The sequence below is a fragment of the Doryrhamphus excisus genome, chromosome 8 (assembly GCF_030265055.1).
Source record: "Doryrhamphus excisus isolate RoL2022-K1 chromosome 8, RoL_Dexc_1.0, whole genome shotgun sequence".
NCBI lineage: Eukaryota > Metazoa > Chordata > Actinopteri > Syngnathiformes > Syngnathidae > Doryrhamphus > Doryrhamphus excisus.
The window spans coordinates 12,003,536-12,030,706 of NC_080473.1; the positions used below are offsets into that span (position 1 = coordinate 12,003,536).

General features: G+C 38.7%; 1 protein-coding gene across 4 annotated transcripts in view; it reads left to right on the forward strand.

Moving 5' to 3' along the window:
- The window catches only part of zgc:172282 (leucine-rich repeat and fibronectin type III domain-containing protein 1-like protein), a 143,610-nt gene that overhangs the window by 62,442 nt on the left and 53,997 nt on the right, over window positions 1-27,171 (forward strand). For all 4 annotated transcript variants that reach the window (XM_058079378.1, XM_058079379.1, XM_058079380.1 and 1 more), the window contains exons 2-8: window positions 4,665-4,770; window positions 20,859-21,075; window positions 23,681-23,832; window positions 24,573-24,826; window positions 24,924-25,167; window positions 25,258-25,415; window positions 25,530-25,916. In XM_058079378.1, the coding sequence (XP_057935361.1) occupies window positions 20,883-21,075; window positions 23,681-23,832; window positions 24,573-24,826; window positions 24,924-25,167; window positions 25,258-25,415; window positions 25,530-25,916 (1,388 nt within the window). In that variant the 5' untranslated portion in view covers window positions 4,665-4,770; window positions 20,859-20,882. The remainder of the gene's footprint in view (window positions 1-4,664; window positions 4,771-20,858; window positions 21,076-23,680; window positions 23,833-24,572; window positions 24,827-24,923; window positions 25,168-25,257; window positions 25,416-25,529; window positions 25,917-27,171) is intronic.

Genomic DNA, 27,171 nt, shown 5'->3' on the forward strand with positions numbered 1-27,171 from the left:
GAGTTTGCATGTTCTCCCTGTGCATGCGTGGGTTTTCTCCGGGTACTCCGGTTTCCTCCCACATTCCAAAAACATGCTAGGTTAATTGGCGACTCCAAATTGTCCATAGGTATGAATGTGAGTGTGAATGGTTGTTTGTCTATATGTGCCCTGTGATTGGCCGGCGACCAGTCCAGGGTGTACCTCGCCTCTCGCCCGAAGACAGCTGGGATAGGCTCCAGCACCCGCGACCCTCGTGAGGAAAAGTGGTAGAAAATGAATAAATGAATGATTTTGTAATATAACTAAATGCTATATACAGTACATAGATAACCAGAGGGCTTGGTCACTCAGGACTGAGCGTCTCATATTACTGGAAGATACTTTTTCAGATTATCAAGAAATCATAGGTGACTTTTAGTGTTGTAAAAGTTCAACCTGTGCATCCACAAAACGGAACATGCAGTACTTATGCGACACTTATAGAACCACTGTAATTTAATACTTAGACAAATGGATCGATGCGACGTCTGTTGTAATGAGGGTGCTACACAGGTGCTACAGTATAATGAGCAAGAAGTTGTGCAAGAAGGCAAAGCCACTCAAATCACTTTCAGCACAGCTATGCTCTCGAGCTGTGCAATGACCAAATGAGTGAGATCACTGATAAAAGCAGCTGAAATTAATTTCCTTCTTTGGATGGTTGGCCTCAGCCCCTGAGATAGAAGAGTTTTTTTATTATTATTATTAAAGTAGAGCCACAGTGCCTTAATGTTGATTATCAGTTGGTTCAGACAAGTCAGGCACCAGCTGAGGCTATAGGGACTGATCATTGGGGGGATCCTTTGAATAATACTGTGATGCATAACATTGATATAATAATGATAATAATAACATCCATACATATATACTGTATATACACATATACATACGTATACACACACAATGATTTCTTAGAGACTTTATGTTACAACTCTCGGTTTTGTCACTAGTAGGAATGGATGGATGTAAATGTATGATATTACACACAGTCTCATACATAAACAATATGTTCAACAAGCAAACACATAAATGCATCTAAGCATTTGCTGTACATTCAATGGAAAGTCAAAATAAATAAAATGATAGAGTTTGGCGGTGAAAAATGTGTTTGGGAAAGTAAACATATATCCTATAAATCCTATGTGGCCGCCGGATATTGAGTTGTGATGAGTTTTTGTTTGTTTGATCATTTCTTTTGCATAGTTAATGTGCATATGTGCATGACTCCTGTCTACTGGGAAGACACATTTATTGTTGTTTGGACACTAAAGTAATCTCGGCTGTTCTTAACTGCTTTTTCGTCTTATCCCACAACTTACCATCTGTTTCTTATTTTCGCCCATCTTCCTCACAAAGCAATGCATTACATTTTCTGTGCTCTATTATGAATAATTCAACGTATTGCTAAAAAAAAAATCCATTAATAAAATTGAATTACTTTCCGTGTTTTTTGTACAGCAAATATACAGTTTTATGCAAAGACAAAGTAAACTGAATGTAAAAATTATGCAACAAATATCTTACAAATAGCTTGCCGTGTACAAAATAACTGATATTTCCTTAATTAAGTTAAGTCTGCCCAATAATACTAATTTAGTTTGAAAAGATCAAGGATAATAAAACTTAATAGATGAATAGACCTTCTGTGTTTAATGATGTAACATAATGAAGTGTCACTTAGTAAAGTAAGGTCTGAAGCTGGAGTATCTGCATAAGTGTTGGTCCATAGAATTGGAGGACATTTATCCAATCGTTTTTGTATTCACTAGGACCATATAGTACACATATTCAATGTTATGCTGTGTTGTGTCCCCCAACTGTACCCAGGTACATATTCAAAATAACATTTTAATGAGCTCATGCCGACTCGTTAAAGTCCACTTAATTTAAAAGTCACAGGGAGTTGGACGCAAGGTCAAAGAGTTGACATTCACTTTCCAGGAGACTGTCTGCTTTATCAAAGCAAACAGACCAATGATAACTGTGGTAATTTTGTCCTCAAGGAAAACTTGTCTCACAATTTCTTTTTATTTTTTAATCCTCCATACAGCCTTTCCTCAAAGTGAAGACCTTGACAGGCAAACCTAAGTAGTGAACTCAATCGACGCCTGTTTTCAGTCTTGATACGCTTCTTGATCTAGTTTGGCAGTCATCACTGATTAAGTTCACGGTGATTGACCTTGAGTAACCTACATTTCTAATCAGCCAATGATTCCCCCACTCACTGTATCTTCCTACCCGTTTGAGATATTCTAATCAGATACATCTTTGCACAAGGTCAAATCAACATTCATCACCAAAGAGAAAAATAATACAGAATAATACAAATGAATTCAGCTATTGAAATTGTATTTACAATAAGACAATGTCACGAAAGAAAGAGTGCATCAATGTAATACAATACATATACAACTGATCTGGTATCAGTGATGGTTGCACTGGAAAACAGAACAAAGCTACTGAGATTATAAATGATAGCATGTGCGTATTCTAAAGATGACCACATAATTACACTGCATTAGACGAGGGAGCAGACAGGAGCAGTGGTAGGATCCAAAGAGTGAATAAAATGAGAGCATTAATTGAATTTTTCAAGAAGATGGACTCCAAGTAGCTGCACAGTAGTGGAGTGGTTAGCACGCAGGCCTCACAGCTAGCAGACCTGAGTTCAATTCCATTCTGTGTGCAGCTGCATGTTCTCCCCGTGCATACGTGGGCTTTCTCCGGGTACTCCGGTTTCCTCCCACATTCAAAAAATATGCTAGGTTAATTAGCGACTCCAAATCGTCCATAGGTATGAATGTGAGTGTGAATGGTTGTTTGCCTATATTTGCTCTATGATTGGCTGGCAACCAGTCTAGGGTGTTTTATTTTTCATGCTGCAAATACGGTAGCATAGCCCACATACAGTATACTGATGTTAAAAGCATTATGTGCTGTCAAGTTTGGGTCTCGGAATTAATTTTTAATGGCCGCAGATTAAACTTGATGATAACATGCAGCTTCAGTAATATATTTCAATAAACGGCAGTGTTTTGGGATGTAAGAAGTAGTCATTGTCTATGTTGCTACAATCGAATTCCCAACCCAAGTTTGTGACCCTTTAGCAGTTAAAAGCTCAGCTGAGCATTTTTTTCCATGACTGCTCCTTTCAACATCAGGCAGTTTCATTATTATTATTGTTGACTCTAATACCCACTGAACAGCCAGAATACATTTGTACAACTTTCCCATTCAACACATCACATTTCATCACATTTTAGATGCAACATTTGAACAAACGACTAGTTGTACATGTACATGTATTATTTTTTTTATCCACTCTGAGTAAACTGGGGTTTGTATCCCAGCTATGTAGCTGATCCTAATGAGCAGTCCTACTTTTAAATGGAAATACAGGAGGAGGTAAAAATAAAATAACAAAAGCAAGACATGATTCATAAAAGTGGCCACACTGCAGGTGTAGGGGAAGTAATGTGAAAGAGACTAATGGGAGTCCACTGCTGTGTTTCATAAAAAAAAAAAAAATCCAGTTTCATGCCCTCAACTGGAGCTACCTGCTTTTAATTTGAGGAACTCTGAATATTTATTCATTTCATTTAATCTTTTAGCCTCTGACGACCTACTACTACTAGTTCACATATGCTGTGCAGCTTGTTTATTTTTGCTATATGTGCTATACAATCTCCACTCTTTTAACACACACACATGCACACACACACACATGCACACATCCACACCAGGCTCACTGGTGGGTCATTTTACCACAGTAACACTGCTGAGTAGGGGGAAGTGATGCTAAATATAGAAAAGAACCGAGCAGAAGTCCAATGACATTCAAGATCATCCAATGTGGATGTGATGAGTGTGACCGCGGATTGATTTTAAATCCTAAATAGACTGAAATACATTTTATGATAACCTTTAAATACAATTCAAAAGACTACAGCATTTCAAATGTGATTTGCTTATCTTTGTATTAGTGAACATTGTGCATGGAAGGAACGGGCTTTCAATCTTACTTTTGACTGAGTCCAACATGTCAGTTCCAGAAAAGCCAATACTAAATAAAAAAAAAGGGAAGAAATAAATAGAGCATCCTGGAAAACTGTATTGTCACAGACACATTTGGTCATGTGATGTTAATATGATTTTCCTCACAACCTGCTGCCTGAAAGACGCACATTTGATATGCATGAATTAATCGAGAATTAGGCTTGTTTTTTTTTTTGTCTCTAGTTATTTTCTACTTAGCTTATTTAAAGAATATGCCTGAGAGCACTTTGCCTCCCCATTAGTTTTTTTTTGTGTAAACAAAGTTGAATAAGTAGGTCATAATGTCTAAATATGACATAGATTTAATTTTCTTGGAAGCATGACAAAATAAAGTGCACATGTAACAGAGCAGAACCCAGTCAACATATTAAGGGCACTACTCTGTGACAGAAGTGGCATCATTAATAGTGAAGCCATCTAACCCGAGGGTGAACAATTAGGTGAGGCACTAGGAGGATTGAAATGAAGCACCTGTGTGGCACAACACAAATGCCAGAGGTAATGTGACAGAGGATCCTGTCACAAATGTGGTGTATGCAATCTGGTTACCAATAACCTCTTTTTCCTTTCTTTGTTCTTTTCCCCAGGTTGGCCCCCCTTCCTCCAGGCAGTGCATCCTCACCTGTCCATCTGCCAGTCACTGCAGATGTTCTTCATGTTGAGCCCAATTAAAGCACAGCACGCTTGATAGAGGTAGGCCAACCTTCGCATCGAGGTTCTTTTTTTATTTTTACCACTGAGTGAGAAATCTATGTTTGTAAGGGTGCAAATTATGTTCTATTTGAAAACAGCAATGTGTTTGCTTGTGTTAAGCTACATGTTCTTCTTGTATTGTAGCTGCACTTGCAAATAATATCTTACGATCTGACTTTTAAGATCTGGATAAAATGTTTGACATAGTGGACTTTAATCAATTACTATTGTATGCCCAATTCACAATCAAACAAATCAACAACAGTAACAGTAACAGTAACAACCACTATAGAATAATTCACAGTGGAACCTCTGTTATTGAATGCACAGTTTTTTTTAATAAAATTCATTCATTCATTAATTTTCCACCGCTTTTCCTCACGAGGGTCGTGGGGGGTGCTGGAGCCTATCCCAACTGTCTTTGGGCGAGAGGCGGGGTACACCCTGGACTGGTCGCCAGCCAATCACAGGGCACATATAGACAAACAACCATTCACACTCACATTCATACCTATGGACAATTTGGAGTCGCCAATTAACCTAGCATGATTTTGGAATGTGGGAGGAAACCGGAAAAAACCCATGTATGCACGGGGAGAACATGCAAACTCCTCACAGAGATGGCCGAGGGTGGAATTGAACCCTGGTCTCCCAGCTGTGAGGTCTGTGCACTAACCACTCGTCCGCCGTGCCGCCCTTGAATAAAATTATGTCCAAAATTTTGCCTGGATTGCTGTACATTGTCTCAATTATCCCATGATACTGCACAATTACTCTTTGACACTGTGGATATTGTGGTATTAATCAAGATTTGGATGGACTACTTCCTGTATTGTTTACCTAGTCAGCCATCTTGGATCACATACCCAAATAGCAAATCTTACAATACTTTTAGTGGAGACAATACTAAGGCTCATTTAATTGGCAAACTCAAATGACAGAAAATCCGCAGACATGCGTGTCAAACAGAGAATCCCACACATTAGTGACTCAGTCTTTCCATGTTATTAATATACGGTATTATGCAAGTCCAACTGTGTTCATTAATGTGTCTTTATATATCTCATAAGTGTCAAGGGTAAAACGTAGTGTAACGAAAGTGTACAAAGAAAATACAGAGGAGAGTGAGGTAGCACACTGGTAGGTTAAAGAAAATAAAGTATTTAATCCCAGAATAACATAAAAACAATCCCCACAAAAACTGAAGACGAAACGCAAACAAAATACTCAAAACCAGGACCTAAAATCACTAGTGAAGCAAACGTGGCTAAGAATCCAATTACCAAAAAATCAAGTGAGTATACCTGTCAGTAAAAACTAAATAAGCCACACTAAGCAATTTACACAAACTATAAATCCAAAATGGCTGCACACACACCATTGTTTGGAGAGATAGCATTGCGTTTTATCTGCTCCACCTGATTACTAATCCGGGACACCTGGGATGCACCTTCCAGGTGTGACCACTCGGCAGCGGGTCTGCTTTTTTAATTGAACACAGCTGTAAAATAATCCACCATCAAAATTGCAAGTGCCATCATTTTGATAAAGAGAGTTGGAAATATTCAAGAAATGTATTCTTAGCAAAATATGAAGGTGTCATTCGTATGGCTGCCTCCTCCATCCCTCCCTCGTTGCTCTGTCTTTCAAGGTGAAAGTGACATTAAACCTTTATTTATCCCTTTCATTCACCATTTGTATGTATTACCAATGGTTTTCTGCATGGAAAACGATAAGTCTTCTGTATTAAAAGTCTATTTTTGGAACCACTGTAATTGACCTTCTGTGACCATCAACGGATAAGCATTGTAGAAAATGGATGTATGGACTTTCTAAGTAAATGTACGAGAACAGTATAATAATATCAGTTGAGTCACTCTTGGCAGAGGTATGTGCCCTCTGGATGCTCTTGGTTTTTATTTTGGTTGTTATCCTGGGTAAAAAAAAAAAAAAAAAATCAGTGTTTGGGACTCAGCCCTTTTTCACAAACAGCAGCCAAGAAAAACATTAATTATTACATCTGATAAATGATGATAAGACAGATGAATGAAAAAGAGACAACTGTTGAACTCAAAATACAGTCATTGCCATACCTGCTGTCGGAGTTGAAACTGCATTTTTAAAATGTTTCGAAGGTTTCCTGGTACCCCGGACAAAAGGCACTTAGACCCAAATCTCCAAATCAATTTATTTAATGTATAAAGGGATTTTATTGGATGATATAAAAGTAAATTAAATGCCTGCTTACTAATTACTTACAGTCATTTCCGGACTATTGAGTGCACTGGAATTTTCCAAACAACATCCAACACTGCAGTTGTAGACAAATAAGTAAATGAACACACAAAATCAACAACGCACCAAAGTGATGGTTAATTTGTACTTAACTGCAATAAACAAGGGATTATTGTGTATCTATCAAATTTGTAATCATCTTTAATTTTCATTATAGATATATATAGTTGATATCTTATTCCATGTCTTATCTATAGAAGCAATGCATTTCCATTGTGTATATCCAGTAGAAATATGTGTCTCGGATGTCTGCCATAAAAAAAGATGATCCAATTTTATGATCTTTATGATGACCTTTTACAAAATGCTGGTACTTGTTTTCAAATCGATCCTTTGCATCTTTCTCATTTTTCTCGAGTCAGCAAACTGCACACTTCTGTTTCACTGTGCCTATACTGATGACAGGGCTAAATTACATGATATTTCTTTTTTTAATCTTTAATGTATGTAGCACCATTCATTCATTTTCTACCGCTTATCCTCACAAAGGTCGCGGGGGTGCTGGAGCTTGGAGGTGAGAGGCGGGGTACAATCACAGGGCACATATAGACAAACAACCATGCACACTCACATTCATACCTATGGACAATTTGGAGTCGCCAGTTAACCTAGCATGTTTTTGGAATGTGGGAGGAAACCGGAGTCCTTGGAAAAAACCCATGCATGCACGGGGAGAACATGCAAACTCCATGCAGCTTCTAATGTAGCACCAACACAATCAAATGTGGAATCAATCACGTGGATTTCATTGAAATTACAATAGGTTAAATATATACTGCATAACAATGCACAGTTAGTAAATAATCTGAGTATGAGGCATTTTTGAAATGACAAAATTGGATTGCTTTTTTTCCAGTTAGTAATTTTCAACATGTTTAATAAACAATATAGCAGAGGAACGAAACACTGACTTGTGTGCAAGTCAGCAAAGGTGGTTCAGATGCGATATAAGCGGGATAATCTCGCATCGCAATTAAACCATGAATATACTCTCTAAAGTGATCACCAAAAGGTCCAAAAAAGACTGCCTTGCTCAGCTTCCACAGACGAGATGGAAGTGTTTGCAAGGACAGCAGCCATCATTAAAACCTGAACTTCCATCCATCCATTTTTTATACCACTTGTCCTCACTGGCGTGGATGTTCACAGGTATGAGATGGTGCCAATCCCATCTGACTTTACGAGAGGGAGGTCGACTATGGATTTGTCGCCAGTCAATCACAGGACACATATCGACAAACAATCATTCATATGCACAATATAGAGCACGGTTCGCCATCCCTTTTATCACGATGCACCAGCCGATCGTTGGGACTTTGACGGTCAACCACGAGAGTATTAACACCGGTTCGCCTCGCCGCAGCAGCAACAAAAATTGAGCGGCGAGTGTGCAGAGCTTCAGAGAGATGGACTGAGAGTGCACAACGATGTGCCTGCACACACAACAGTAATTACTGCATATTAAAATGACTCGAAATTTGACACAAATAGAACTCTTCGAGCTGCGACAAGACGCTTCGTTATGGCTGACTGTAACACATCGACCATCCGCTGGAGGCATTGTGTACCGTGTACGTGAAGGAGGCACTGCTAAGCTTGTCTGCGGTTGTCGTTGTGTGTGACTGGCCAATCACACAGTGTGAAGACCGAATACATAATGAGCATGGTCTTTAAACACGGATGTAGATAATAACAAATTTGCATTATCCATATTCGTTTATAAGGAGTCTCCTTCTCATCTATAGTAAATCCCCATTTGTGTAAAAATAAAAACAGATCTCTCTATATTGCTTTTCCTCCCATTTCAAGGACATTGTTTGTCTCCTCTCATTATTCACCAAGAATTATCCTGTACCGATCTGAGCACATAACTTAAGTCCTTGATCAGGCTCTCAATGGACATGTTGCATAAACATTCTGACAGCCTGCGTGTTGTTTGTGATTTCTTAATGCAGCTCATTTTCCATTGACCAGGAATACATCTGTATTTCATTTCAGAAGGCTGGACATAAATCTGTTAGAGAATGTACAAAGATTATTTTTATATATTTATTGTGTTTGTACAAGCAGAGATACGTTTACAGCTGCCGACATGTATCTTTTCAATAGGACTGTGCTTCATTGTTTACTTGGAGCAAAGCTGTTCTATTCTTCAAGCTTTGAGGCTGGGTGAATGGTGTGAATGAAGGGACATCAGGAATGTAGTTAAGGTGAAATTTGCAGAGAGATAGCTGACCAGAAGGGTGGAGGAATTGGAAAGACTGGAACACTAGTGCACCTTTTCAGGAAGTCAATGTTTGAGTTGTGGCTTCTCTTCCATTGTTTTTTGTCCTCAAAAACCGAGCATTTGGAAATTTTCAAACATTACACTGCAGGGTATGATGTCCAATTCTCATTCATTTATTTTCTACTGTTATCCTCACGAGGGTCGCGGGGGGTTCATATTTTTTCATAGCAATAAAGTGCTTTTTAGACCATTTCAAAGTACATTCATTCATTCATTTTCTACCACTTTTCCTCACGAGGGTCGCGGGTGCTGGAGCCTATCCCAGCTATCTTCGGGCGAGAGGCGGGGTACACCCTGGACTGGTCGCCAGCCAATCACAGGGCACATATAGACAAACAACCATTCACACTCACATTCATACCTATGGACAATTTGGAGTCGCCAATTAACCTAGCATGTTTTTGGAATGTGGGAGTCAATTCTGATTTTTTATGACGTCATTCACATTACCGAAAAAAAAGTACACACAAAACAACACACACGGTACCTTGTGTTCTCAGTTCTGGCGTATTTGCAATTTCAATGATTTTTTTTTTTGCAACCCGAGTCAACATATTCATTGAAGATTAAGGACAAATGTGGCAAGAATTTTGGCTATGGCATTGTGGGGAACTTGCTCTGACGTCTGTACCGAGTAGTGTGTGGGTGAGGAGCAGAGCTAGAAGTGGTGAGACATTGACGTGAGCTGCTTCAAAGACAGATTTTTAAAATAATTTTTAGATGACAAGAAGAACTTTTACCTGCATGTGTGATTACCTTTCCCTAGCTCTTGGAATGCAAAGCATGCCTTTCGATGAAATATAGGTCGAATGTGCGCAACCTAAACCTGCATTTGAACCCAGGTCTCATTTGAAAAATCGGAATTGTATCGTTTACACCGACAGATATCGGCCACATGTTCAATAGTCATTCATTCATTCATTTTCTACCGTATTTCCTCACGAGGGTCGCGGGGGTGCTGGAGCCTATCCCAGCTGTCTTCGGGCGAGAGGCGGGGTACACCGTGGACTGGTTGCCAGCCAATCAAACAACCATTCCCACTCACATTCATACCTATGGACAATTTGGAGTCGCCAATTAACCTAGCATGTTTTTGGAATGTGGGAGGAAACCGGAGTACCCGGAGAAAACCCACGCATGCACGGGGAGAACATGCAAACTCCACACAGAGATGGCAGGGGGTGGAATTAAACCCTGGTCTCCTAGCTGTGAGGTCTGCACGCTAACCACTCGACCGCCGTGCAGCCTGTTCAATAGTCCTGATTTTCAATAGATAATCAAGGTTTATGTTATTTAAGTGTGCAGGAGTAAGGGTATGTGGCTGCAGGTCAAATGCCTGAAGCGGTAAACGACTGCCAAAGTTTGGGAACTACCATCCTAAGCAATTTCTACTAGATAGTCACTGTCCATATTTCTTTTTCTGTCTTGCAGCTTCCCTCTGTGTATGCTCACAGGTTTGTGTAAACATGTCATTGCATATTATTGTAAAGCTAAATATTGTAAGAAAAAAAAAATCCCAACCCAGGGGGCCTAGATGAAAAGAGAAATTCAAATGTTCTTGAACCATGGCAGCCGTTTAATTCTTTAAGCTGCTTTTGAAAGGCTTCAAATTCATATTTTTCCATAGCAATAAATGCGTCGGTATGAAGACCATAGACTTCTCATGAGTCAGCTTTCACTGTGTGCTTTTGCACTAGTATAGACCATTTCAAAGTACTTTCATTCATTCATTTTCTACTGCTTATCCTCACGAGGGTCGCGGGCGTGCTGGAGCCTATCCCAGCTGTCTTCGGGCAAGAGGCGGGGTACACCCTGACTGGTTGCCAGCCAATTATTTCAAAGTACAGATCAGGGTAAATGTGTATTTGTGTGTGAGGGGCTGTTTGTTTGATGGAATATGAGCTGCAAACTGAGTCCCTGAATGGTGCATCTTCACTCGGCTGACTACCAAATGGCACATAAAGTTCCCTAACTTACTTTTGTTTTTGTTTTTTTTAATGTTTCTATGTCTGAGATTCTGTTTTTTCTCCATACTCTGTTTCTGCTTTTATATCTACTACATGCCGTTTTCAGTTTTAGCTAATATCATTATTCCCTAATCGACATAATCACTGACGTGCTTGCTGTTGCCTCCTGCAAGATTAAACACATTAGTCACACCTGAACCTTTAATACATTTTGTAAGATTACAAGCAACAGAGGGTGAATAAAAGCAAAAAATAAGCATCCGTTTATCTAATCTACAAATAACTTTAATGTGTTCTTTCTTGGCTGACAATAATGTAGTGTCTACCTAATCCTTCAAACTAATCAACTTGTAAAACAAACAAACCATTAAGTGGTAATCAAAACATAGCTTGGTGGTAGACTTCACAGTAATTTTTTAGACTGTGTAGGGATATAGAAAAAAGGAAGAAAACAGTCCTTGAAAGGTGGAGCACAAAAAAAACACAGTCAGAAAGGCCAATATGTTTTATGCCTTTTTTTCCCCTAAACCTCAAGGACAATGTTTAAAAACATTTAAAAGCTCGCACATGAAAGACCAATAGTGGCAAGCAACTAACTGTATTTGACCCTGAGATTGAATTTGTATAAGCCAGTTGAATGTTTTCATGTACACACCATTTAAAAATTAAATTTTCACAGATGATAATCAAAATAACTCTAGATGGTCGGCAACCTGTGACTCTGGGGCCGGCGTCCTTGTTCCGACTCCCATGCCGAGTACTGGAGTGACGGAAATGTTCATTCAAAGAGTTCCAACTCACCGCAAATCTGTGAATGCATCAACACTGTGTTCTGACTGCTGATTGAATGAGCATAAATACAGTTTATAGAGATTAATTTCCAATGGACAAATTCCCTTGCCTTCACTGCTATTTCCACTGGTTTATCCTCCCGTGTGTTTGCTGCGCTGGAGAGCTTCAGGAGGCCGTTCACGAATGGACAATACATGAAAGAATTGTTTATAAAAAATATCAGAGCATCTATTCTTTGAATTGAAAAAAAAAACACAGGAATTTATTCAGAAAATGAAAGAAATGCCTCTCTCTGCAAAGACAGTCAAGGACAAGACCAAAAGAATGAAAGTGTCATCTATTCATCTGTAGCTCTCTTGTGGGTTTTTATCTTTCCCTTGTCCTCCAAAAATCCAAAAATTGCAGGGAAGCAACAGCAAGCAAACATTGAGAAACGCATGCAAATGTTACTAAAAAGTAAATTAAAAGGGTGAACACAGGAAATGGGCATGACAAAATAAAATCCTAAACAGGAAGTCATGCAAGTAATAAGGAAAAACACAAAACAAAGTCCAACCATATATTTTGTGTGATTTTGTTGAATTCGTTTATCAGCCATCATTTCCTACTATTTTAATGCATTTTACTATTGCCTAGGATTTTAACAACTGTAAAAACAAAAGACAGGTGACATATATTTCAAAACCAGGTTTTCCTGTGTGGCCAACAAGCGAACCACCCAACCACCGTGCAACCAAAACAATAAAAACTGTGCAATCGTAATCAAAATGCTGAATAAAAACACAGCTACTATAGCCCACGCCAAGCTGAAACTCAACTCTGAACCCCCAGCATCACCTGTCCACCCTACCCTCAGTCTCTCTGAGTAAACACATTTACAGCAACAAACATAAGAGTCTTATTTATGTCTTAGGTGGCTTATTTATTCTTATTATTATATAATATGAGTGTAAAGGTGACTATAGGGGTGTTAGTGAATATCTACAGGGCTCCAATAATATAAAAAAAAACAAATTTGGAAGGTCCAAAACAGGTTTTCTATGCTCTAATGAGTCCTACCACTGCTTATTTCTAAAAATTCACTTATGGTCGGCTCTGGAACTGAAGGATTACAGTATTTTTATTTTCAGTTTGCAAGATTGTTTTTTTTTTATTGTCATCTCTTATCTATTTGTATGTAAATGGTTAGCAACAGGTAGCAAATTTCACTGGGAATTTGATGACATGAGGATGCACAGCGAATGGCTCCCATTAGATCAGTGGTTGTCAATTACTTTGTCAGGTCCCCACTGGGGGACAGAAATGTCTTCACATTCCCCCGATTTGAAATACGATTGAGAAACTGATCATATTAATTTATTTATCTGTACTGAACTTAAAACTGCAACACTATTTGCAACCACTATTTGAGACGCACTGCATTAGATGGACAGTGGTGACTGACAGCACATTTTTGTGTTGAAGTAGAGATGGAGGAGCAATGACTTGTGTGTGTGTGTGTTTGTGTGTGCAGGTGTGGTTAGGTGCGGTGTTACTATAACCCAGAAGGTTTGCTTGTGTGTTGCAATATCACACAGAGTAACCAGCATTGATGCACTGTGCTAGTGTGATCACCTCATTATGTACTGGAAGAGAGAGAGAGGGTTATTTACGTGGTGGGTAGAAATGGCACAAAAGTGACTACAGGACACTAAAAGGTACAGAGTGTGAGGCAAAAAAAAAGACGAGAGATGAAGTCATGAAACAAAATACATCTGAACACATATGACCTGTGTGGCTTGGAATCCTCGTTGTGTGTCTTTTACAAAAGGCAAAGTGAAGGTTTGTGTGAACAAACCTCTATGTGGGAATTTGTTTTTGTCATTGTGTGTGTATCTGCAGGGCTGCCAGCTTGGTCACCCAGCTGGTTTGGGATTTGAATGGCAAGGGAAATGTGCCAACACTATGACCCCTTACTCAACATAATAATTCCACGTGCCAAAACTATGAACAAACAAAGCAGAATGTGCCAACAACCATTGAATTAATTCTGAAATACTATAGTGGTGTTGTGTGCGGTGTGTTACCGACTAGATGAAATACTTCTTTTATTTGTTTATCTAATGCTAGACTCTTTAGTGAATAATTAGTGAATATCCAAAATGCAATAGACAATGTTGTGGTCAATGTCAATGGTTTTTTAATGGTTTTCATTCAAACATGGTTTCAAGGAAACCATGCAATTAGAAAGATACCAGCTATGATGAGCCTCAAAATTATTTTTTAACAAGCTTGTACTCACACAATTAAAAATCGGTGTGGGGGGGGGGGGGGGGGGGGTGGTGATTTAAACCCAAAACTGGCTTCTATGTTTGAGCTTCAGCAAGAATAACAATATGAGTATTTATTCATTCATTTTCTATATCCTCACGAGGGTCGTGGGCGAGCTGGAGCCTATCCCAGCTGTCTTCGGCCGGGTACACCCTGGACTGGTCGCCAGCCAATCACAGGGCACATATACGTAGACAAACAACCATTCACACTCACATTCATACCTATGGACAAATTGGAGTCGCCAATTAACCTAGCATGTTTTTGGAATGTGGGAGGAAACTGAAAACATGAACATGCAAACTCCACACAACGATCGAACCCGAGTCTCCAAGCTGTGTGGCCTGCATGCTAACCACTCTCCACCATGCAGCCCAACCTAAACTGCAAAGATCCTTACCTTAAATACTCCAACCCCTCAGCCTTTGTACTATGAAGTCGAATGTCTTAACCGGCTGTTCTTGGACTTCTCTGTGCCAAATGCACATGAAAAGACTTGGCAGTTCATCCAGAGTAGATCGAACTTGACTAAAATTAAGTCGTATACTGTACAGAGAAAAGTGAACACTGTAATGTCCACAATGGATATAATAAAGCCTTCCTCACATTTGTATGGCTTATTATGCCTGTGTCTGTTCATTCAAAGACAGTATACAGTAGCTCACAAAGGTACTAGGTACAAAGCTACTTGACATTACATTCGATTGATGGTTGATCGTTGATCCATTTTTTTACATATCACAAGTGAGTACCAAAGTAAAGCCTCGTTTACACTTGCTCGCACTTTGACTCTGCAGTGGTATGTAATATGATATGCAAATGAGTGAATTGGTCGTTACCAGGTGTGCACTTAGAACGCAAGTGCACTAAGAAAACTTTATTCAACATTTGTGGCAAACGATTTTCAGGAACTAGTTGTGAATGCAACGTGAACACACCGTGAACGCACTACAAACTACGTGCAAAAAAAAAAAAAAAAAATGCAGTGTGCAGGCCTCTGCTCGTCTCATACACATGAATGGGTAACATTTTCCACCACCCCTTGAGCAAGTCAGGGGGATTCCTCATATCATTTCTGGAGCCCCTATGATCTTCATTATGATTTTCTGTTTATTACAAATCAGAATGCCCAAAGCGATGTCTTCTAGTCAAAAACTCCCTCTCCCACACTGTGCATGCCTTCTTTTTTTTCGAGATGCACATTCTCCACTAGCCTTACCTTTCTTCATTACATGAGCCTCCTCTATGGAGTTCATCTTGTAATCTTTGCAAATAGAGGAATTAATGAGGCTGGGGTAATGCCTGTTGTTACATCATGCTGTAATTGTGTTTATTTACATTTTAAATTATGACCAATGCTGCTACTATGTGTTACTATGTATGTGTGTTTGTCTGGCCAATGTCTGACACATGCTGATATAATATTCACTATTACATTTACTTGAAAATGTAGGTCTGACACCCCCTCAAAAATGACAAGCAAGCAGTTTGAATAGTCTTCCATACACTTCCCATGGCCATATAATTAGCTTTTATGAAGAAAATGCTTCTACCAGCATGATTAATGATAGCCCTTGTCAATAAATACCAATTTTCAATATACAATGATACAGTACATGGACGAATTGTGTTGCAATAGGATAGACCAAACCACGTGTGTCTTGGACTAAAAATAAACTGAGGATGCATATCGCATAAAAGCGCTCCCTGCACGAGACTAAGTACGCTTGCAGTGTCTACGATGTGGAATCTGTTCACTCCACCTTTCACCCTGTGACGACAACACAGACTCATGACTTGTGAGATCTCCAGACCAATCTTGTGCTTTCTCGCAGCCCCCATACGCACACACTCACTACACCCCCACAACCATAACACATACTCTTCCCACCTCCTCACTGTTACCATCCATGTGTCATCGGGTGTTGCTAAGTTACAGGCCTCTACCAAGTTTTTTTTTTTTTTTGGTCTTTTACAAATGGTTTTGACAAAGATACCATTGCTCATGAGCACTTGCATTTTTTTTTCTTTTTGCTATTATTTTGCTATTATTATAACTGGTACATGCCATAGTTGGCACAACATGTGCTTTCCGATCTTGATCTTGCCAATACAGAGTGATCATTGACGGAAAGAAGAACATTGTCAGAGAAGTTGCAATGTTGGTAAAACAAGCTTTGCATTTACAGTGCACAGTTTCACAGGCTTGCACTCAGATACTCATAAATTAAACACTGGTGAGTTCAAGCGTGTGCACAGCATGATCGTTTGCGTATGGAGTAGATGCATGTGGTTTCTTTTTGAGGTTGCTCTTGAAAGAGTGACCTCCCGAAATAGACAGGACTTGCACGCACACAAAACACATACGACATGTTAAGTGCATAATCATTTTAAGTGAACTTATATTTGGTGAATTAGCATCCTTTAGCGGTCAATTCCGTAAGAAAATGGTACTAAAGAGTACTAAAGAGATGTCACAATTTACTCGTATTATTAAGAGTTCCAAAATTCTGAATGGCATTTGTCAATACATGTATGTACTAAAAGTCAATCTATCATCTGTTTATTATCTGCAACAGGTTTCTATCATGTTATGTGATTTTTGTGTGCCATTTTCTCCAGAAAACATTATGGCCATTATGTTAATAATTGCGGCCTTAATAATTAATATGTTATTAATATGTTCGCACATGATTTGTCCCCTTGTGGGACTAATAAAGGCATATCTTATCTTATCTTAGTATTTTTTTTTATCAATCAGTGGGATTAAGAAAAAAATCCACTGTATCTAACAACACTGAATATATATTTTTAATTACAAAAAAAATTCTGGCAGAAATCCCTCATTCATCGTGGTTAACTGGTTCGAGACCCAACAGTGATTTTGAATTTTTGCAGAGTCGGATTCCTTATTTATGTTATTATTTTTGTAGTTGGAAAACCGGTTTACAAACTTCTAAATACAGTTACTATTAGAGCCCTCTACACATAAAATAACATCCCTACAGCCACCTTTACACTTGTATTACCCAGAAGCGGTGTCCAGACATGAATAAGACTTGTGCGAGTGGTGGACCAACAGGAAGTGACATCAGGGCTTGAGTTTTAGTTTGCCCTGTGTTACTACACCTGCAATAAAAGCCTGTTGTTCTGGCCATCAAGTCTGCCATTTGTGTGTCTCAGTGAACATTACTGACATTTGGTATGCAGTGTAAAACACGTAATATCAGTCACACCGTCTCTGAATGCCTTTTCTTATTATTATTTTAGGTGATTTTGCCATGTTTATGCTTGAAATGTTTCATTTAGGTAAGTAATATCTAAAATATGTTTCAATATGCATATTTATTGATCAATAATAGTCCATTCAGACACAAAACATATTAATTTATTCATATATTTTGAAAGAAACAAGTGAATCCACACAATTCGAACTGTAATTTGGTGTTTTCAGTGTACTACTTCACAGATATACAGTAGACATTAATGCAGGGGTTTGGGCATGTGATAACCCACAATAACAATCACGTAACTTGAAAACAAATTATGACAATCTGGCAACATCAGCCCACCAGCTGAGAGTCCCTGAATTAGAGGATGAAATGTGGGGCAGAATATGGTCATCTATGGGTTTGTATTTTTCTGAACTATATATATATATATAAACTCTACAATAATATACAAAAATGATATATAGTATTGGTTGTGCAATATATGCAGCACATAATATGCACGTATGAAAGAGGCAGAGCTCAATAAGCGCATGCAAATGTATGAGTATTTTCATGGTTGAGTCACATACAGGACATTACTGTGGTTTTCAGCAGTTGAGTCTGACAGTGTAATCTATCTCCATTGTGGGATACGAAGTACTCTAGGGAAGCGTGTTATACATAAGACCATCAGACAGAGTCACACACATGTGTGTCATGTTCTGCTAATGTAGCATGGGCTGCCATCCGGGATTCAAGGTCATTAGTAGGCGCAATCAATAAAGTGTTTTAATTCAGGGAATAATAGGGGCACTCACAAGCAGCCGAAGTCCACAAAATGCAAAAAAAAAAACAATGGCTGACGAGAGAGCCCAGCTAAATATTAAATAAAGCTTACAATAATGAGGCGACTAGCAGCAGAAAGTCCCAACCCAACTAAACAGTAGCCTGATTAACAATTACCAACAGGTAATTCTGCCAGCTCTTACCGGCAGAAGCAATGTTACTGCACATAATCCCAAAACAGGAAACAAAAAAACAAATAAGAATGCAATGTGCGAAAATACCTATGACCCTAGTGAGGATAAGCGGCATAGAAAATGGATATATGGATGGATGTGCAAACTAAGGAAAAGAAAGACTGCCCGACTCGTCATGAGAAACATAGGAACATGTTTTCCAACACAGAACTTGTACACTAAGAAAAATTGCAAAGATCCCATTTATTTTTCCATCTAGTCTTAAACCATTGATAACACGAATAGAACAGTCTTACGGCAGGTTGACCTTAAGCAATATCCGAGGTTGTCTTTCCGCAGTCTGTTCTTATACTGTAAATATGCTCCATTAACTGCATTTTAATCATACAGTAATGTGATATTGTCATCTGCTACAACACTTAAAAAAATGTTTTGCAGGGTGCAGCTGATTGATTCAGAAAGCAGAGCGCAATCTGTCAAATTATTAAAAAAAAGACTGCCAGCATTGCGTGTTTTTGCAGCAACATAATCACAAACATTTGCCACTTGAAGAAGTCCCTCTTTTGTCCTTCCAGCTTTTACATTGGTTGGAAATAAATTGTTGCAAAGCTCGCTAACATTCACACATATGGACAATTTTGAGTCTCATATGTACCGAAACTTGCATGTTCTTGGAATGTGGGAGAAAACCCACATGGGGAGAACATGCAATTTTCACATAGAGATGCCCAAATGGAGATTTGAATCCTTAGTCTTCTGACTGTGAGGCCGATAGGATAACCACCCACTGTGTGGCTGCAATGCACATCATCCACATGATATTATTATTAAAACAATTTTAAAAGTTTTAGGTGTATAATATATGCAGAAACACTTTGAAATGTATATACAGGAGGAATGACAAGGATAAATGAACATTTAAATGTGGTTGTTGACAAAAACAGCGATGCAGCAGCAAGATCCACTTGGTCATCACCCTCGTGTTTTGCCATGAGCTATTTCTTGGATACAAGTGTTTCTTACCTTCATCATAATGTTGGCACTTGCAAATGTCTCTGTCTCCATTGTGGGTTAGTTTGCCGCTGTGATCAAAAGAAAAGCAGAGACTTGTGGCGTAATTGTGCTAATTAGCAAAGAAGTACAGAGTCGACGGTTGATTGCATTATAGATGGGTGACATGTATTAGAAAGCTATTAGGCTGCTAACAAGGATGTTTTGTAGTAAAAATACATGAACACAGTTGGACTCACACAGTGCATTAACTCATTCAATCCTAGCCATTTTTCAAAAGACAACCCCCAAGTGCCGGCCATTTTAGATGATTTTGACTGATTTTCAAGGCAGAGTGAATATTATCAAATGTACATAATATATCAAATTAGATTAGATTAGATTCAACTTTATTGTTATTGCTCATGTCACTGGTACAGGGCAACAAAATGCAGTTAGCATCCAACCAGAAGTGCAAATTTATAAATACCTTATTAGTAAGTAAGTATAGAAATAGAATAGAGCTGTAAATGGACAGATATATACATATATATACATATATATACACATATACATACATATCATATATATATATATATATATATATATATATATATATATATATATATATATATATATATATATATATATATATATATCATATATCATGATATATATCATATATCATATATCATATGTATCAAAAGAAAGATTAGATGCCAATATTTCATCAGAAGAAAGAAGTTTGTTTCTACCTTTTTCCATTCTTTAGCAATCAGCAGTAGAGTATAGCTAAGTTTCAGGAAAATATCAGTTTCCGACTAAAACAGGGAGAAAACCGTCTTTTTGGGGAAATATGGATTTCAAGCATAACTTTCACTTTGACACACATTTTTTTTTGTTGCTTTTATGACAGCTCAAATATCTAAATAAATGAATGATATAAATTCGACATTGGTTATTAAATGAGTCAATAACACGATAAGACACGCGTAACTGAAAATGTACGCCAACCAAGGCAAACCTTTTTTGTACAAGGGGTGTACGCTAACTGAGGTTCCACTGCATATGTATTTAACCTATGGCATAGTTAGGGGTTTTACTTGGCAGTACACACACACTTTTCTGTACTATCTAAAGTAAATCTAATGTAACACTGCCATTAACGGCAACAATGTGATCCAGTACTAACTATAATGACCCCAAAGTGAAACCACCCTCTGTAATGACTTCTTCCTTTCATTCTCTCTTCCAGTCGCCTTGTTTCCGGTTGAATATCATGGAACGACTGTGGTTGTCCTTGCTGTTGCTGACAGCAACATGCAGGGGACAGGCCTGTCCAAAACGCTGTATGTGCCAGAGCCTTTCGCCATCGCTCGCCATCCTCTGCTCTAAAACAGGCTTGCTGTTTGTTCCTGTTGCCATAGACCGCCGCACCGTGGAGCTTCGGCTTCAAGAGAACTTCATCACAGGTAACCTGCTTGTACTTCATCACACATTGTGACACAAAGTGTAGAAAATTTACGTTATATGCAACACTATTGAAAATGGTACCGCGGATGCTGCATGTCTTGATAATGACAGTAGTGTTTGGAAGCTTGTTTTTCAATTCAATGCATATCTTTTCTTCAACCGCTTACCCTTCAGCCAGGAGGCCAGCTACTAGTTTTATGATGAAACCAAGGTTTTTGCAATGCCCCCTATTTGCATACCAAGGCATGCTTGGAAAGTCATTGGAAAGCTTAATATTTCGAGATTTACTGATATACACCATTACTGGATACAATTATAACTGGAGGCTCAATGAATACGTACAAGCGTCTACTGACTAGTTGCAAACAGACATGAAGCAAACTCACCTTCAAAGCCTGACAGTATTCCAAATGCATATCATAGTAAGACAAATTAGTCCTGTTTAGTTGGCAATGAACCAGTAAATGTATATAGGCCACACCGATATGAAAAAAAAACAATGTTGTTTGATGGGTCGGCTTTGTCATAAAAGCAAATAGGTCCTGTATATTGAAGAAAAGGAAAATGTGGACTGTGCGTTGCGTGTTTAATTTTTGTTTCTGTTTTTATTTTCAAACAATCATGGCCAAATGGTCTTGAAAGCAAGTTACATTGTCAAGAAGCCACTGAGCATTGTTTGCACAGACTTAGTAAAAATTCTGGTCTATTGTGACCAAGGGTCTCCAATGGAACACCTTTGGAACACCTGATCCTAACCTTAGAATTGCTTTTAAAAAGGGCCCAAATCCATGCTTCTTGTCCAAATGGTTCAAGGACAGTCCTACATCTACATTGAGTGTGAATTTTTAATGCATTTCATCTCCCCCAAAATCCCAGAATGCTGTGTTTCTTTGTACATACCAGTAAACATCCCTGTGTATCCTTCAGTTGCATTGGAGATGTGCAAGAATATTTTTTGTTCTCTGCAGTGTCCTGCAGTATATTCTGTAGAACCTAACCATGCCACATCTTCATTATTTAGTACCCCACTGAGAAATGAAAACATACAGCTATAGCGGTGTCCAGAAAGAGGATTTGATGCACCATTAACCTTGTCACACAGCTGTAGTCATTTAGGTCATACAGTAGAAGTCACGTCTGGTTGTACTTTGACCGTTTCTATGGAACTTTACTTTATATGTTACTTAATTAATTCTACCAATCATTACGTTTACATGCAGTCAATATTTCGGTTAAGGTGAATATTCCAGTTTTTGAAACATTCTGAATAACCCGTTTACATGCTCAATCAAACAGGTTTATTCCTGTATACATGGTACAGTAATTGTAAACAATCGGTACAATCCTACTGCCATGTTTTCAAATCCAATACTTCCTGTAAAAGACCCAAGATTCCTTTTGAATGGAATATGCGCTGAACACAAATCAATATTCCGTTTGATGGGAATATCCTGATAGGCGTATACATGACCTGCTATTCAGGTTGGAAAAGGAGTAACCCAGGGGTAATATTCAGGTTTTTTCAAAAGAATTATTGGTGTTTACATGGCCGTGTGCAACCAGGTTGTTCCTAATATTCCAGTCATGATATGGTTATTTGACTGCATGGAAACATAGCCAATGATGCTGGAATCTGGGATATTTTGTATTATAAACCAAAGGCCGAAGTTACCTGCTGACTCAAAAACTGAATTTTGATAAAATAAATCTTCATTTACTTACTTCAATTTTTAACCTTCAAGATCTGAGTGGTGGAGGCACATATTTGTATTTAAAACATGTTCCAAAGGTTTAACATGGACTGACTTCAGTTTCGAGCATAATGTTGTATGCAGAGACTCAATGATCACTATGGTTGGGCATCAAGTATTTAGCATTGATGGGAAACGTGGCTAACATTCCGATTTTTTGACTCCTTGTATCGATGCACAGCCCGACAGCCTCCAGGTACAATTTCCGGGCTTCCTTCCCCGGAGCATCTCTGGGCACGCGCCTGGTGGAACACTTTGCCGTTATGCCGTTATGGCCGGGCTCCACACACCATTTCTGGGCTTCTTGTATCCCTTTCCTTCGCTAAACCGCACCTTCTACAGAGCCTCGCTGGGTCTGATCCAGAGAGAACACTTCACCGCTCTGTCTGGCCTCCCGGCACCATTCCCGGGCTGCTTTGGGCTCCTCCTCTATGCTTCCCCACCTGCCATGAAGCCTTTCTGAGTGTGCACAACAGCCTGCCCAAGCCCAAGCAGCACTTGTCAATGCATAAGCACTCACATATTTTGAGTGCTTTTCAAACATTTTGTAAAAGTATACTTTTGTAAAAAATATATGCCATTTAAATTTAAGATCATTTTTGAAATATTTATATATTGATTGAAAATAGCTGTGTAAAAATTTTCATCTAAAAAGAACTATGGTTAGCACCATCATTTGAACCATGCAAACTTTTATGACCGTGCTTTTATAAGAATCGAGAGTTGTTGGGAACCGGAATCGAAAACACGAACTGTTGAACTACAATATCCAACCCTACTGATCACAAAGGCAAACATCCACAGTCGATGCAGTATTGTGTGTGTAATTGTGTGTGTGTTCATTTATTCACAGCTGTCCGTAGGAAGGATTTTGCCAACATGACCAGCCTGTTGCATCTGACGCTGTCCAGAAACACCATCAGTCAGATCCTTCCTTCAGCGTTCAATGACCTGCGGCGACTCAGAGCGCTCCATTTAGACTCAAATAGATTAACTGTAATCAAGGTAAAACTCATTCGACTGTGGAATGATTGTAACATGACCACATATTTATTTCCCTTTTCTGTGCATTATAACGTCAGTTAACATGAGCTAGCTAACGATCCACTTCATTGGGACACACCTATTTCGACTGCAAATCCCTGTAATAAAAACCTAAAAACAACAACACTTACAATATCTGCTCTCCTTGGGATGGCTGTGTCATCCAGCACGATCATTTTGTTGAGTCTTTGTAACAAAATTGAGAGCTAGGTATCCACTTTTCCATCGCTGACACGAACGGCTAGCAACACATCGTTTATCCACTTGTGTTACTAATAAAGGCATATCTTATCCTATCATTACCTTATCTTAGTTTTTCGTGTTAGCTGCCACAATAACAATATTGCTGTAGCTAGGTTAATATAGAAGTCCATTATGTAAACAGAACACTGTTGGCGTTTCGTGTCAAAATATATATTTCCCATGACATCAATTGTTAGCAAGCTCATTTTAACTCGTTTTCTTGCTTTAGAATGCACAGAAGAGGGAAAAGATTGTAAATTGTTTCCTCAATAAGATGCTGCAAGCTTAGATTTTAATGGTGGCGCCCCATTCATGCTCACTGGGGCAGATACAGTCTAATACTAAAATGAAATCAGCACCAAGTAGGCTTAGGGCGAATCCACCATTGCTAACATTCTTGAGCGTGTGTTGAATGTGTGTTGAACATCATATTGTTGTATGTTTTTGCTTTTATTCAGGATGACCATTTCAAGGGCCTTACAAACCTCCGCCATCTAATTCTGGCCAACAACCAGCTTCACTCCATATCTCCCCATGCTTTTGATGACTTCCTGTCCACACTAGAGGATTTGGACTTAAGCTACAATAACCTTGCACAAGTTCCCTGGGACACAATTGGGCACCTGACGAATGTCAATACCTTAAATATGGATCATAATCTCATAGAAAATGTTCCCCAAGGAGTATTCACCAACCTACACAAACTTGCCAGGTAAGGAAATCAGTACCTTGAGACAATGAGATGCTTTAAAAATGTTTACTCCACTTTCTCTTCTACTGCAAAATATGTTCCTGGTTTCTTTTCACAGGCTGGATATGACATCCAACAAACTGAAAAAAATTCCCCCTGACCCACTTTTCCTGAGAATACCAGTTTATGCTAAATCCAAAGGCAGTCCTCTATCCTCCCTGGTTTTGAGTTTTGGTGGAAACCCTCTTCATTGTAATTGTGAACTTCTGTGGTTGCGGAGACTGACGAGAGAGGATGACTTGGAGACATGTGCTTCACCCTCTGACCTCAGTGCTAAATACTTCTGGACAATACCTGAAGAGGTAAGACGTTCATGTGTGATTTGGGACCACTGAAACTAAAATTACAATAATACAAATAGAAAATTAATTATAATGTTTTTTGCCCTTTAGGAATTTATTTGTGATCCACCAGTGTTGACACGCAAGTCACCGCAGACTGTGGCCATGGAAGGCCAACCTGCCAGCCTCAAATGTAAAGCAAATGGGGATCCAGAACCAGAAGTACACTGGATCAGTCCTGAAGGGCGACTTATATCTAACGGCACAAGGTATTTAAATGAGTTGCGTGGTGTAACTGTTGTCTTTAGTGGCAATTGCACCCCAACAGTCTCGCATAATTAATCACAATTAATTTACAATTTTTTTATTTTTATTTTTTTTAGAACTTTGGTTTTCCCGAATGGAAGCCTTGAAATCAATGTCACCTCTGTAAAGGATGCAGGGAACTTCACCTGCATTGCTTCCAACGCTGCAGGTGAATCCACAGGAAGGGTGGAACTATTTGTAACACCAATGCCGCACCTGGCAAACAGCACAAGCCGCAGCCGAGACCCATCAGAGACCAGAGAACCTGCTCCTTCTGACATCCTAACCTCATCTAAAGTGTTGATGCCTAACAATGAGACACGAGCAGGAGATCGGCGGGTTTCCTTGGTGGAGCTGACAGGAAACTCTGCCCTCATTAGATGGAGCAGTCAGACGCCCGTGTCAGGAGTCAGGATGTTCCAGGTCCAGTACAACAGCTCAGGGGATGACACACTGGTATACAGGTTGGTGTGTCTACATTTTCACTTTGTATATCTTCTGTGTGTCTGTGTACATTATGTTTTCTGGCACGTTAATATAACGCCTTAGGGTGGATGTTTGGTAGCGTGCCCGTTAGAGTTGCCTTGAGAAATAGAATCACCCGTGTTTAGTATGTGTTTCATATTTAGCTGAAAAGGGAGAGAGAGAATCAAAATCAGTCTTTAAAAACTGTAGCATCCCAACAGAGGCACGGCTTTAACTTTATTCTGACCTTAATACGTCAACAGCAGTGCTTGGTTCCAACACCGTATCTATCTTCAACGTCTCTCCTTCCTCCACACGCTCACATTCACTTGCTCATTCTCCACCAATCACACTCAAGCAACTTTTTTTCTGTAGTTCTGTTTTTTTGACATATCTGTTTGACATGAAACTGCATGCGGTGGACATATAATAATAATGTGAGGAACGACAAAAAGAGGAACCCTTGACCAGTTTGTTGTCCACCAGGCAATGCCAGAGGCAGGAATGGTATATAAAAAACATAATAATGATTATTTAAACCCTCTGGTTAACTTTAATATGGGACAGTGTAATGGATGTCAGTATGCATAGACATGCATACTGTATCTGAGGTATAAATAAACAAAAATATAATGACAATAAGACTAAACAACAAGTGGCTATTCTCATCACTCACTTTGTACTTCATAATTTTAATTAATTTTAATTTAATTTGAATTCAAAGTGAATTCAAATTAAATTATGTGGTGTCTTTGAACGCAACTCCCCACTGTCCGTAATAACACAGGTAAAGAAAGTGTGATTTTTTTAGATGACATTCAAATATGTATAACAGTGTCCTGTCAGTTAATCTTCTGTTGTTAAAATACAGTAAAAATGGTCACTGTCTGTACTATGTCTGAATTATCATTGCAAATGGCGATTAGTCATGATTAATTAACTTAAAAAAGATTTTAAAAAAATACTAAACTAATAAACTGTTAAACTAAACATGATAGATTGCTGAACAATATGTATCCTATGTGTTTATATTACTGCAAAAAAAAATATATTTTTTAAATTCAGGTTTGAGTCAAATACCGTAAAAATAGTTTTTCACAAGTAAAGAAGACAAGACAAAAATAAATCACCACACCGGTAGGAGTGAAGACATTGGGGTCAACAAGACAAGGTGTACCTTATTTATTTTTCAGGGAGTTGACAACCACAGTCCCTCTTGCATTTGCCGGTTTGATAATAAGCAAGTTTCTTCCA